The sequence below is a fragment of the Nymphalis io genome, chromosome 4 (assembly GCF_905147045.1).
Source record: "Nymphalis io chromosome 4, ilAglIoxx1.1, whole genome shotgun sequence".
Classification (NCBI taxonomy): Eukaryota; Metazoa; Arthropoda; class Insecta; order Lepidoptera; family Nymphalidae; genus Nymphalis; species Nymphalis io.
Window position 1 is genome coordinate 5,447,155 of NC_065891.1, and position 11,869 is coordinate 5,459,023.

Here is an 11,869-nt window from a genome sequence, read left to right on the forward strand (position 1 = left end):
CAATTTATAGCGGTTTCCAGCGATCCGACCAACGCTTTTCTCTTCCTTCTCAGCACAGTAATATTATAGCGAATCTATTTTAGTTTTTGTACATCTATCTTATATTTATGTATTATATTTTTTATAATTTAAAACCTAAAAATTATCAGTTTTTTTTAATATTTTTGCTATTATGTGTGGGTCAAATATTTATAGTTAAAAAAATTAAATAAAATATTAACTGAATTTTAAACCAAATGGAACAAACTGATTAAAATAAAATTTAACACATACTTTTGGCGAAAATGATACAAATCAAATATTTTCGCTAGAAAAGGTTTTACTCATTGTAACTTAAAACTCGTTACAAAATTAAACTGTTTAATGAAATCTTTTTATTCAAATTTCTAAAATTCTTACTAAATTCTAATTAAAGTTTCTTTAGTTTAGGTTAAACTAATTTCCGCCCGCGTCTTCAGCCTCGGAGATGTGAGGTATGTCTTTTGTGTACCCCTGAAAACGTGTATGCAAAATTTCATTATGATCGATTGAGTAGTTAAGACGTAAAAGCTTAACAAACAAACATAACCACACGATGCGAACATTTATAATATTAGTAAGAATGCTAGCACTAATAGGTATGGATTAATATTTAGATAGGGAAGGATTATTTTTAAATTAAATATTTTAATATTTGTATTATGCTATCTGTGTAAATTAGTAAATGTCGATTAAAAGTAAAACCGTATCAAGATTGATGTTAAGAAGAACTATTTAAATACAACCTCACGTTTTAAATCACAACAGCTTTACGGTATTTCGTTGTGAGTACATTATCTCTATCTGTCAATTCGTAACGATTGGATAAAATTGGAGTTTAATGCGCCCGCGCACGCCACTACGATATTAATATTACGGGATTCGAATAGTATTACATTCAATTGCATGAAAAGAAATACATTAAAATTGTCGGTCACGGTGTAAACTAGCCAAGACAATTAGTTCTCGATACACGTCCTTGTGATTGAGTTTGACACAATTATAATCTACTTTTCAATAACAAAACAAAAACGCACTTATTTGCGTTTAGACTTTTAGCAAAAAGGTATTTACATAACAGGATGAGATTGACGATTTTTTTTATCCATCATTCATAATTTTTCGCATCTCATTAATTAGACATGAACGCACTGATTACACAAATTACCCAAGCGTATACAGCGAAAGTGTTATCTAAAAAATAAATAAGCATTGTATTTAACGAAATCCCACGGTCTTTTGATAGGGAAAAGCGTAATGGGTGGGAAGTTACGAGATCGAAAACGAAAGCGCCGTTGACAATGGCAGCTCGGGCATCTGCGACGCGCGCCGTCACGATAGCTCATTTCATAAGATTTTTTAGCTCGATCTGATGACTCAATACTCTCGTTAAGTGCATGTATTACTTCAATGCACACGATGTCTTAGTTAAATGTACATACATTATCCGACAAAGATTCAAATTAAAAACATACTGAAGTGTAAAAGTAATATGACCAGAAAAGTAACCTGAAAATGTCCAAATGCTAGGTCTCCTTTTCGGTGCTGCAGTACATGTTGAACAGTATAGATCTGAAAACTTCATTCGACACATACAAGTTTCTTCTCATTTATTTCCTTCACCAGTAATCATGAGAGAAATAATTGTAAACAAGAATAAGCTGATGAAAATACAGTGCTGCTTGCACGGATTTCAACTTGCGATTTTATAAAGTACAGACGCAAGCTTCCGTATCGATCGATTCGAAATATTAATACATTACAAAATTATTTTCATTTCAGAATGGTGTGCGTGAATGCAATAGTAGTTCGGATGAGAACAGATCGTCAGGGCACGCATCCATGTCGGACAGCGGTGGCGGAGAAGCCGGCCGAGACGAGCCGCGCAGATCAAGACAACCGCCGCACGCAAGGACAAAGCATCGACCACATAATAAGGTAGACATTTAAAACTAAAGCAAACATCATAACAAGTAACTACTAGGGTATGCTGTGACACAATATTTACAAATGACAAAAAATTAAAATATATTATGCACACCAAAATTTGACAAAATTATTTGCCAGCTAAATTGCAATTTCCATTATATTTACAAATTATAATTGCCCCTGTAGAATTTTAATAAAAAGAAAATATCCCACTTCTGCTTAAATTCCTTCTCTCGCTACAAGGTTTGGCACTTATTCCATCGCTTTATAGTAATTTCTACATAATGTTTAAACAAAAAATTAAACGTACAAAAAGTAAAGTTTTTATTTTCAATAAGTAAATATATAAACAAGATATATTATAGTAAATATGACTTTTACTCACTCAATATTATTTATATTATGGTTTCTTAGTTACAGTCACCTTGGCCGGGTGGGGGCGGCCTGGAGGACATTAGGTCAGCGATCAAACAGCTGACACTTCGGTCCCGTGACAGCAGTAGCACGGCGACAAGTGGGGCTTCCAGTGCTGGCGGCGGCAGTAATAATGGAGCCCAAGGTTACAACTTCTTAGATATATTAATTATCCAATAACAAATGTATTTACTTTTAGGTTTAGTAATTAAGTTTTAAAATAAGGATATTCGGTACAATTTTAAAACTAATAACAACAATCAATTATTATTTTTATAATATATTATCATAATGGTCGTTCCGAAAACGTGTAGTTGGGTAGAGAACTTATATCTATTAAAGATTTTATAAAGATCGTGTTACTGTTACTTTTTTAAATTATTTTAATTACTATAATAAACATATAAAATTATGCAGATGGTGGCAGTGTTGGCGACGCTCGACGAAGACGTGCGCCACTGGTACGTCAGCCCTCTCTCGATACAGTGTGCACAAACGTCACTAGTGCAGATGAGTTCGTGTGGGTGGACTCACATAATAGGTACGAAGGTTTAGGATACATATTTTTTAAACAACTCACTTTTACATTAACACTATTCATTTTACTATTACGATTTTTATTTATTTATTTATACTGTAGAAAGACTGGCAAATTAGCGACCTGAATGGTAAATGGTCACCAGTATTGTAAAATATTCTATGCAGTTGATTTATTTCCTTTTAAAATGACTCCCGTAGCTAAATTTATTATAAGATTAAACGTGTATATAAAAAAAAAGATTTTTACTATTTTTTGGCTACTAATTAAGATTGTGTTACAAAATAAATCCACAGGCTAGTAGAGCTCCGATGCGTGCCATGGACGGCGGGCGAGGTCAGCCGGGCGCTGCAGACGGGCCGCTGTCGGGAGCTCACCGCAAGGATGGCGCCCGACGCGCCACCGCGCCTTGCTTACTTATTACAAAGGTTCGATATTATTTTAATTTACCTAAGCGGCAGTCAAGAAGAGCATTTCATCATAATAATCACAGCGAAACTTAATTTGTCAAAAAACAGTATCAGCTCTCGACAGAGTACAAAAAGGCAAACACAGAATAAATTACTTATGGTGAAATCGCACAGCTGACGATTCTCGACTTGTTTTAGATGAAACTGCCATATAGTATTTTACTAAAGATGTTTTTTTTAAGCTTTTTGCGGTAATTTGTGAATAAATGCTTCACAGAGCGTTAGTCCGGATCGCGCGGGAGGCTCAGCGTCTGTCGCAGAACTTTGGCTTCTGTTCCAAGCACGAGGTGGCCGGCGCTTTCCGGATTGTACTCAGCACTCCGCTTGCTGACGCTTGCATCAAGGTAACATTATCATTAACATTTAATTCATAGAAAAAATAAATGTCAAAAATATAAAACATATATTATAGGCAGAAAGATACACATTAGTAGTTTAGGTTAGGTTACAAGGTTAGTATTCGGTGACCCAAGACATGAACGAAGGTATTCTTTCTTGAAAATAATTTATAACTTGGTTTTGAGTTGAAATTAAATACATATTATATTAATAATAATAACCGTGTGTTTCTTCGTAGGGCTGTCAGCGCGCAGCCACGATGTACGCAACTTCTGGCAGCGCTGCACGACGGCTTGGCTCAGCTGCGCGCGCGCGCACGTGTCTCGCGCCCGGTCGCTTCCAGCGATGGATGCTGGATGTACGCGTCGCTTCCTTCGTGCACGAGTCAGTAAATGACTTCTTTCACAGAGTACAGTACAGTATTAGCTTAGCAGAGATTAACGAAACATTCGTTTTTTATCAGTAGCAAATATCTTCTATTATGTATCGCAATCATTTTGATTAAAAGTTTAACAGTTAAAGTTTTTTCAAACCCTACCCGAACGCAATGATCTTTTCGAAAAGAGATATAAAATTACTGAAATTTATCTTAAAATATCGACAGGTACGCGGCAATTTATCTTTGTGCGGGTGTAGAAACGCTTCTAGAGGAGATTGCGTTAATCGCTGGTAGCAGTGCTGCCGCGTTACCCATAACTCCAGCGACCATCGACCACGCAGTAGCCACGTGCGCGGATCTGTGGGGCTTATTACAACCCTATAGCCACTTGAACGCAGGAAGAGTTGCGTCAGGTATTTACTCTTGTTAAACATCATCATTTATACAACTCTAAGTATCAAACCACTGAACTGATTCATCATATATTGATCAATTTTAATGTTGACATAGATGGAACAAAATGGATAACTTATATTTATGATCAAACATATAAAGTGCAATCGTCACGAACACATTAATATGACCTTGGACTATAATTCATTTTATCGAGAGATCGGGGATTATTTCATCTTTGAATCCTTACATAGCACCGGATGTTTATTACTTACTAAGGGTATAAACATTAGTTACTAATAATTGTAATATTCCAGGAGCGTTATCCCTCTCAAGATGGGAGTCCATGAGTTCACTAGGTTCTGGTTCATCCTCTGGGGCACCACGACCAGAACACAGACAGTTAGGTTTGAGCCACGATTCTGGAATAACCACTAATGGTTCTGGTTAGTAGGACATTTTTTCATACCATCTGCGTACTCAAGTATATAATTCATATTTTTCCAAAATTTCAATGGACAGAAACAAGTATTGCAAATATGTAATTATTAATATGTTTATAAATAAATAGAGAGTTTTATGTTTTTTCTTAACTAAATTTTTGAAACCGTATTTTTTTTTGTGTATACTATCTTACAAATAGAAGCATTGCAGGTGGGTCAGGTGCATCGGCCGGCTCTAACAACAGCGGCGGCTCGGGTACATCAGTGCTGCTGACGACGTGTGCGGGATCAGCAGCGGAACTGCGAGCAGTGCTGCGGCAGGTGCATCCCCGACACCCGCCCCTGTCCCCCGGTGCAGAGCAAGCTTTATACTACTTTATGCGATGTTCACAGGTAATAATAAGAGACTACTGTAAAATAATGAACTTACATACGTATAAGTCATAAGCTCCCTCTTTAGTTTGGTACATGGCGATTAGAGCCGCCCGCGACCTTCTAGAGTATACGTAGCCGTCGATTTTATTCGTACTTATTTAATATTTTACGACTCGGTTGCTTGTAATCTTTTAACAGTTGGAACATACATCCAGCGGCGCATCGGGCGCGTCTGGTGCGGGTTGTGCGGGCGCAGGTGGAGCGGGGCTGTGGGGCGAACGCGGCGCGGGCGCATTGCCCCCGCTGGGTGAGTGGGTGCGTGTGGCGCGGGCACACGCCACGCTGCGCCCGCCCCCCGCCGTGCCTGACGCTGATGACGTGCTGCAAGCAGCAAGGCTGCTGCTGCCGCATGCTGACTGTCCGCCGCGGCCAGTCACGTGAGTTGCTTTTATTATACTATAATATAGTGCGATCGTGAGGTGGAGAGCATGATTGGCATAAATATATTATAAATAAAGAAAAAAATTAAAATTAAATTAATTTCCTATTAACAGTAGTAGAAGATTTATCACTTAATACAATTCATTTATAAAAATATGTCTTCGATAGTCTAGAAGAGGCGATAGAACCGGCGTGGTCACGTTGTCAACGGACACCGGACGAATTGAGTCGGGCGGCATTAGGTCTGGCTCAACGAGCATTATTAAGCGGTCGACCTGAGCTGGTGGGCGGGGTACGAGCTTTACTGCCGCCGGCGGGCATCGATGCCACAGATGCGTCGGGCCTCACCGCACTCATGAAAGCCTCACTGGCCGGTGATGAGCAAGTCGTTGCCGTAAGTGTTTTTAATAACTTTAAATTTCTTATAATAAAACACAAAAACGTTGCACTAGCACTCACGTTTAATCGTGTTGGTATATCTGAGATGAATTTATCAATAGATGCTGCTAGAAGCGGGTGCGGATCCCAACATTGAGACAGCAGGTGCAGCAGCTCAGCACTGCGCACTGTTGTCACCTCGCACTCCCGCACTCACATCGCACTCGGCCTCCGCTCCCAGTCCTGGATACACGCCCCCCACCGCCGGTACTTCACTTTCCAATTTTAAATTTATTGTTTACTTTATGTAATCTGGATTATTTATTGGGTCCTTTTTTATTTTACAAATTTTTGAATCAATAATATGTATTTAAAAAATATATATTGAGATCATTTTCAATTTCATAATTTCCACTCGCTATGTATAGACAAAAATCGTAAAGTTGTTACGTTCTGCGTGTCATTAGGATGGACCGCCTTGGTATACGCATGCAGCGGTGCTGGCGCGGTAGAAGTGGCGCGTCGTTTGTTGGCGGCGGGTGCGCGTGTGGACGGCGCCCCCGCACGAGGCGACGACGTGTGTACGCTCACACCTCTACAGGTATATATTATATATTTAAACAGGAATATTTAAATACAATTTTTAATATCAATATTTTTATATGAAAAAAAAATTAAGGTGATTGAAGGTATACATACATATACTATATAATACATAATCTATACATACTAAATCTATAATAATTATTGGTTTTACTATTCAAAAATACCTTGATAAATGTTGACTGAAGTTCGTAATGTTTTTCATCACAACCCCAATATGTAATCCCAAAAACAATTCTTTTAATACATGTATAACTTAGATTAAATTAATTTATTTCAAGATGGCGTGTGGCGTCGGGAATTTAGAATTGGTGCAGTTGCTATTATCCCATGGTGCTGACCCCTTCCTCTCGACGCAGCTCAATGATGGCCTGTGCTATTCTGCTGCGGCGCAGTATGGCTGTTACAGGTCAGTAAACATTTTGTACATATTTATGTTAAGTTTGTATGTTAAGATAGTATCGTTGCCGATTTATATTCTTTGCTGAATATAATACGACACCTATTAATGTACTGATGTTTTGATTGGCAGCGCGGTGGCGGTGTGCTGCACTCACGGGCGGCGCGCGAGCTTGCGCGCTGCGGTGCGCGGCGGCACGCGCGCGGGCGGCGGCGCTGTGCTGTCACTGGAGGAGGTGCTGGCGGAGGGCGCGCCACCTGTCGCCGGCCGGCCGCCGCCCTTCACCAAACAGCAGCAGAGGGCGCTGCAAGACGCCATGTACTACGCCGCTGAGACTGATCACTTAGGTACAACGGACTTGGTGATCATAATAATTACAATTTAAGTACTAGGTGACAGAATGCAGTTTGCTTTCGGTGCAATTTACCACCAAGCCCATAGCCGCACCAGTCGTTTCTGCACCTAATAGTAATAACTTTAAATGTATTTCTTTCATTGTTAATTAGATTAAAAAAAATGTATTGTTTTCTATATCATATTTCAAAATATACTTCTGGATAATATTATTGAACAAACTTTGAATATATAATTTTTAATTTTATTATAGATATAACACTTGAGCTGCGTGCGCTTGGAGTTCCCTGGTCTCTCCACGCATGGACCCTGTCACTAGCGGCCGCCGCAGAAGCATCTCTCGATCATGTGATAGATCAGTTATTACAAGACTTCTTACAGGTAACGATGGAGATTCACAACTATGATATAAGAAATAAAAATATATTTGGAGATTACATTTAATTCATATTCTAAAATTGTTATCCATTAATATATTAAATTCCAGGTGTGTCCGTCAGACGACAGTCACTACAGCAAACAGTTTATTTACGAGTGTCTCCCTCTGCTTTTCAATATTTTACGATATAGCAAGGTACTTATAGTTTTAATCTTATTGTTTAAGCTACATTGACTAAGAACTTTTTACACATTTTTTATATTTATTTTATTTTGTTTGTGAAGCCTTATAAAATTATTTATATAAATGATTTAACGAGTGACTTAGTATACTAATTGGCACTTAATTGGATCACTAGAAGGAAGGCACAGTACTACTGCTGGCAGATATTCTGTGCGCGTGCTATGGCTGGGAACCCGTACCCGCCGTTCTGGAGCCACCACCCACCGCGCCCGCGCCAGCTCGCGTCGATCCCTCGTACGTCAACAACCCCTCGCTGGCTGACGTCACATTCAGGTAAACACACAATAGATGCGTTCAAAGAACGGAACCGCCTAATTTCTATTTCGATATTAATTGATTCAAATAAAAAAAAAACCTGTCCTTGATTCCCTATAACTGCTACACACATATTATCATGTTGGAGTATTTATACAATAATAAAAAAAATCATGGACATTTTGACACGATTTAGAAATAAACGTTAAATACGTAACATCTAGTATTAATAAAAAATATATTGTTATTTATAAGCGGGTGATAAAATCGTACGAGTGATTATCTTAGGGTGGAGGGCCGCTTATTCTACGGACACAAGATAGTGCTGGTGTCGGAGTCGGCGCGGCTGCGCGCCATGCTGGCCCCGCCGCGCACGCCGCCCGACGCGCCGCCCGCCAGCGCGCCGCCGCTTGTGCAGATCAACGATATTCGATATCATATATTTGAGGTATGAGTTTTTTGTAGGTACCTAAGAAACTGATTTTAAAATTAATAATTTTACTATTGTACTTGTAAATATGACGGATTTTTATATATTTTGACAATAAAAAAGAGGCAAAGCTTATCTTACCCAATGTAAACAAGATAAATTAATCTAACATTTGCATGAAGGTCCGTATTTATAGCATTGTTTATAATTAATTATTTTTTTTACTATATCCTTTTTGTTTTCTCATAGTATTATGTTTTCACTTTTCTTTTAATTGTCTTCTCATTCTATTTATAATCTTGGACGACAAAAAACATTCATGATATATAATGAACGTATAATATTAAATGTATAATTATAGCATCCGTTTTTATTATAAAACATATTCTTATGGTTAGTAACAAATAAGCAATCTTAAATCATATACTTACATTACAATTATTATAATAACATAACAATTTAGGTACAAACCTTTTCATTATTCAATTCCTAACTCGGAGCAAAGGTGATGTAAATTCGAATCAATAAAATTATATCTACTTTCTTCACAATCATTGTCACAGCAAGTAATGAAGTACCTGTACTCGGGCGGTTGTTCGGGACTTGATGTAGCGGAGGGCGACGTGCTGGAAGTATTGGCTGCGGCCTCCTTCTTCCAGCTGCTACCGCTTCAGAGACACTGCGAGGCGCGCGCGGCCAAGACTGTAGACCTGCATAACCTTGTCTCCGTCTACATACACGCAAAGGTTTAATTTCTTTTAATATTGTACATTTTTAATATAACATTGGGCATATACTTTTTAAATTGTATTCTCACATATAAATACAATTGGGATAAAGTAAAACATTGAAAAAATATTTTTAGAACAGAATGTATAATCATGTTAATTATTATTAATTTAACACAGAAATCTGGTTCAGTTTGATGATTGAATGCAGAACAGCGGATTAGACAGGAATAATACATATTGTAATCATAATTTCATGCATGTTTTTTTTTCAGGTTTATGGAGCAACACAACTTTTAGAATATTGCCAAGGATTTCTATTACAAAACATGGTCGCTCTTCTAACATATGACGATTCTGTTAAGCGATTGCTTTTTGGCAAAAGGTTACCAGGACACAACGTTTTGGGTGCATTGCTGACAACATTGCAAAAAAGAATAGAATCCAGAAAAAGCCAGGCTAAAAGTAGATAGCGGTAGTCGTCGCCTTAACGATCTTATTTTCATGATCCTAGTTTGATCCTATAATCAAGCCTTCCCTTTTCTCAAGAATGAAAAGGCCGATGGCTATCGAAATACCTTGTCATGATTTCAGTTAGTTGGGCTCTCGAAATGTAAATTGTATTTAAAACCTATGGACTTTTATTTACTCCGAGTTGAACTAGAAAGTCTGATCGTAACTGATATTTTAAGACTTTAAATTTCTAAAATTATGTAACAATTAAAAAGTGCCTTATATTATGAATATTTCTTTCTATTAAATGACTTAAATTAGAAAAGTACAAAAGTGATAAAAATTGGAAATTAAGCTTTTCCACAAAACAAAAAGTATGTAGTCATAATATTTATTTAAAAAAAAATCATATTGTTTTCAAATTGTTTAAAAATAATTTACCAATTTGTTAATATGTAGGTACGCAAGGTTAACATAGTTAAATCTCAACTATGTAATAGGTATTGTTGTGGATGCACGAAAGGTACATCCCTAAGGCGACTATGGTCTCTAAATTCACGAGTTAAACAACATTACCGATCAAGGGTAGCCGCGATGACGTACCTACTCTCAAACATATACACCAAACATCCATTTATATATTATATTATGAAGATGTACATATGATGCAGAAATTAAACAATAGAAGTAAACGAATTAATTTCTTTCCTTCGCCGTTGTTGGGTAAAATATATATGTAAAAGAAAGCTACCTACTTAAAAGTACTTTTAGAAAAATATCAAACACGAATTAGACACACATAAAAATAAAAAATATTTTACATCTTTCTGTATAAAGCTAATTACAATGTAAAACATACTTAATTATTAATAATTATTACAAATATGTACATAATAATGTCTTCTCTCGTAAAAATATTATTTTGTAGCTAAATGAAACTAAATATGAACTTTTAAATGAATATATTTTAGGAATGCATTATCTGTATGTAGATATTTAGTATTAAGGACAAAGTATAGACTTCAGTTTTGTGCATAAAGTGCTTATATTATTATTCTCTTAAGTCGTCAAATAATTGTAAACTGTATTTTTGAAAAGTATTATATTATAACTGTGTAATTATTGTTGAAATAAATTTTGTATTTTCAATTCGATTTTTATTTCATATTCTTCTTTGAACTCATCTGACCAGCCTTGACTTCGTGCAGATTCAATTAATGCAGAGATAAGTTTATGGATGCGTAGGGATTTTTGCTTTATATTTTATTTAAAATAATTTCAGGATGAGCCTGATATTAAAAGTCTCTAATTTTTATAAGAGGTATTAAATTTAACAGTTTTAAGTGATGAACATACTAGGTACAAACAACAGGATACATCGTTATAAATGATACGAAAATATGTCTTATGTCACAGTGACTGACATTAAGCCAATAACAAATATTTGTATAAATAAAAAAAATGTATAATAAAAATTAAAAAGTAAAATTTAAGCCCCCTTTTTTGTTTTAATTAAATCTTGAAAATTGTTTATCTCCCAAAACAGGGAATGCATTTAATATAGCAACACTATACGCACACATTAAGAGACTATCTCTGTCTCAATCACGGTTTCACGGCCCCTTGGTCTATTAGTTTCTCTGTCTACGTTCAAAAGGTAGCGGCAATCTTTCTTTAATTTATCTGACCGTCAACTGTCAATGATCAATTTTATTGACGTCTCACGACTCCGTTGTCCGTTATACCCGCCATAATGAAAGAAAAAGCAAAATAACAGATATTACACAATTTACTAAATGCAAAGAAACTTTATACGTAAACGGGAGCAGCTATATCTCAAAATATGTAAAAAATGTTCTAGATTTTAAATATCTTAAAACAGATAAATAACAAAAATGCAACGCCAA

General features: G+C 36.5%; 1 protein-coding gene across 2 annotated transcripts in view; it reads left to right on the forward strand.

Annotated features, from left to right (window-relative positions):
- LOC126781812 (ankyrin repeat and BTB/POZ domain-containing protein 2) overlaps positions 1–11,094 on the forward strand; it is a 56,105-nt gene extending 45,011 nt beyond the window's left edge. Inside the window, exons 5-25 of one of the 2 annotated variants that reach the window (XM_050506866.1) lie at positions 1,801–1,956; positions 2,362–2,506; positions 2,779–2,902; positions 3,196–3,327; positions 3,587–3,713; positions 3,947–4,092; positions 4,313–4,500; positions 4,798–4,926; positions 5,135–5,316; positions 5,497–5,735; positions 5,908–6,133; positions 6,240–6,384; positions 6,585–6,718; positions 7,002–7,129; positions 7,253–7,467; positions 7,728–7,855; positions 7,962–8,048; positions 8,212–8,369; positions 8,640–8,799; positions 9,345–9,527; positions 9,785–11,093. In XM_050506866.1, the coding sequence (XP_050362823.1) occupies positions 1,801–1,956; positions 2,362–2,506; positions 2,779–2,902; positions 3,196–3,327; positions 3,587–3,713; positions 3,947–4,092; positions 4,313–4,500; positions 4,798–4,926; positions 5,135–5,316; positions 5,497–5,735; positions 5,908–6,133; positions 6,240–6,384; positions 6,585–6,718; positions 7,002–7,129; positions 7,253–7,467; positions 7,728–7,855; positions 7,962–8,048; positions 8,212–8,369; positions 8,640–8,799; positions 9,345–9,527; positions 9,785–9,982 (3,330 nt within the window). In that variant the 3' untranslated portion in view covers positions 9,983–11,093. Of the gene's footprint in view, positions 1–1,800; positions 1,957–2,361; positions 2,507–2,778; positions 2,903–3,195; positions 3,328–3,586; positions 3,714–3,946; positions 4,093–4,312; positions 4,501–4,797; positions 4,927–5,134; positions 5,317–5,496; positions 5,736–5,907; positions 6,134–6,239; positions 6,385–6,584; positions 6,719–7,001; positions 7,130–7,252; positions 7,468–7,727; positions 7,856–7,961; positions 8,049–8,211; positions 8,370–8,639; positions 8,800–9,344; positions 9,528–9,784 lie in introns of both variants that reach the window. The other variant, XM_050506865.1, reaches the window with a different exon arrangement.
- The last annotated feature ends 775 nt before the right edge of the window (positions 11,095–11,869 follow it).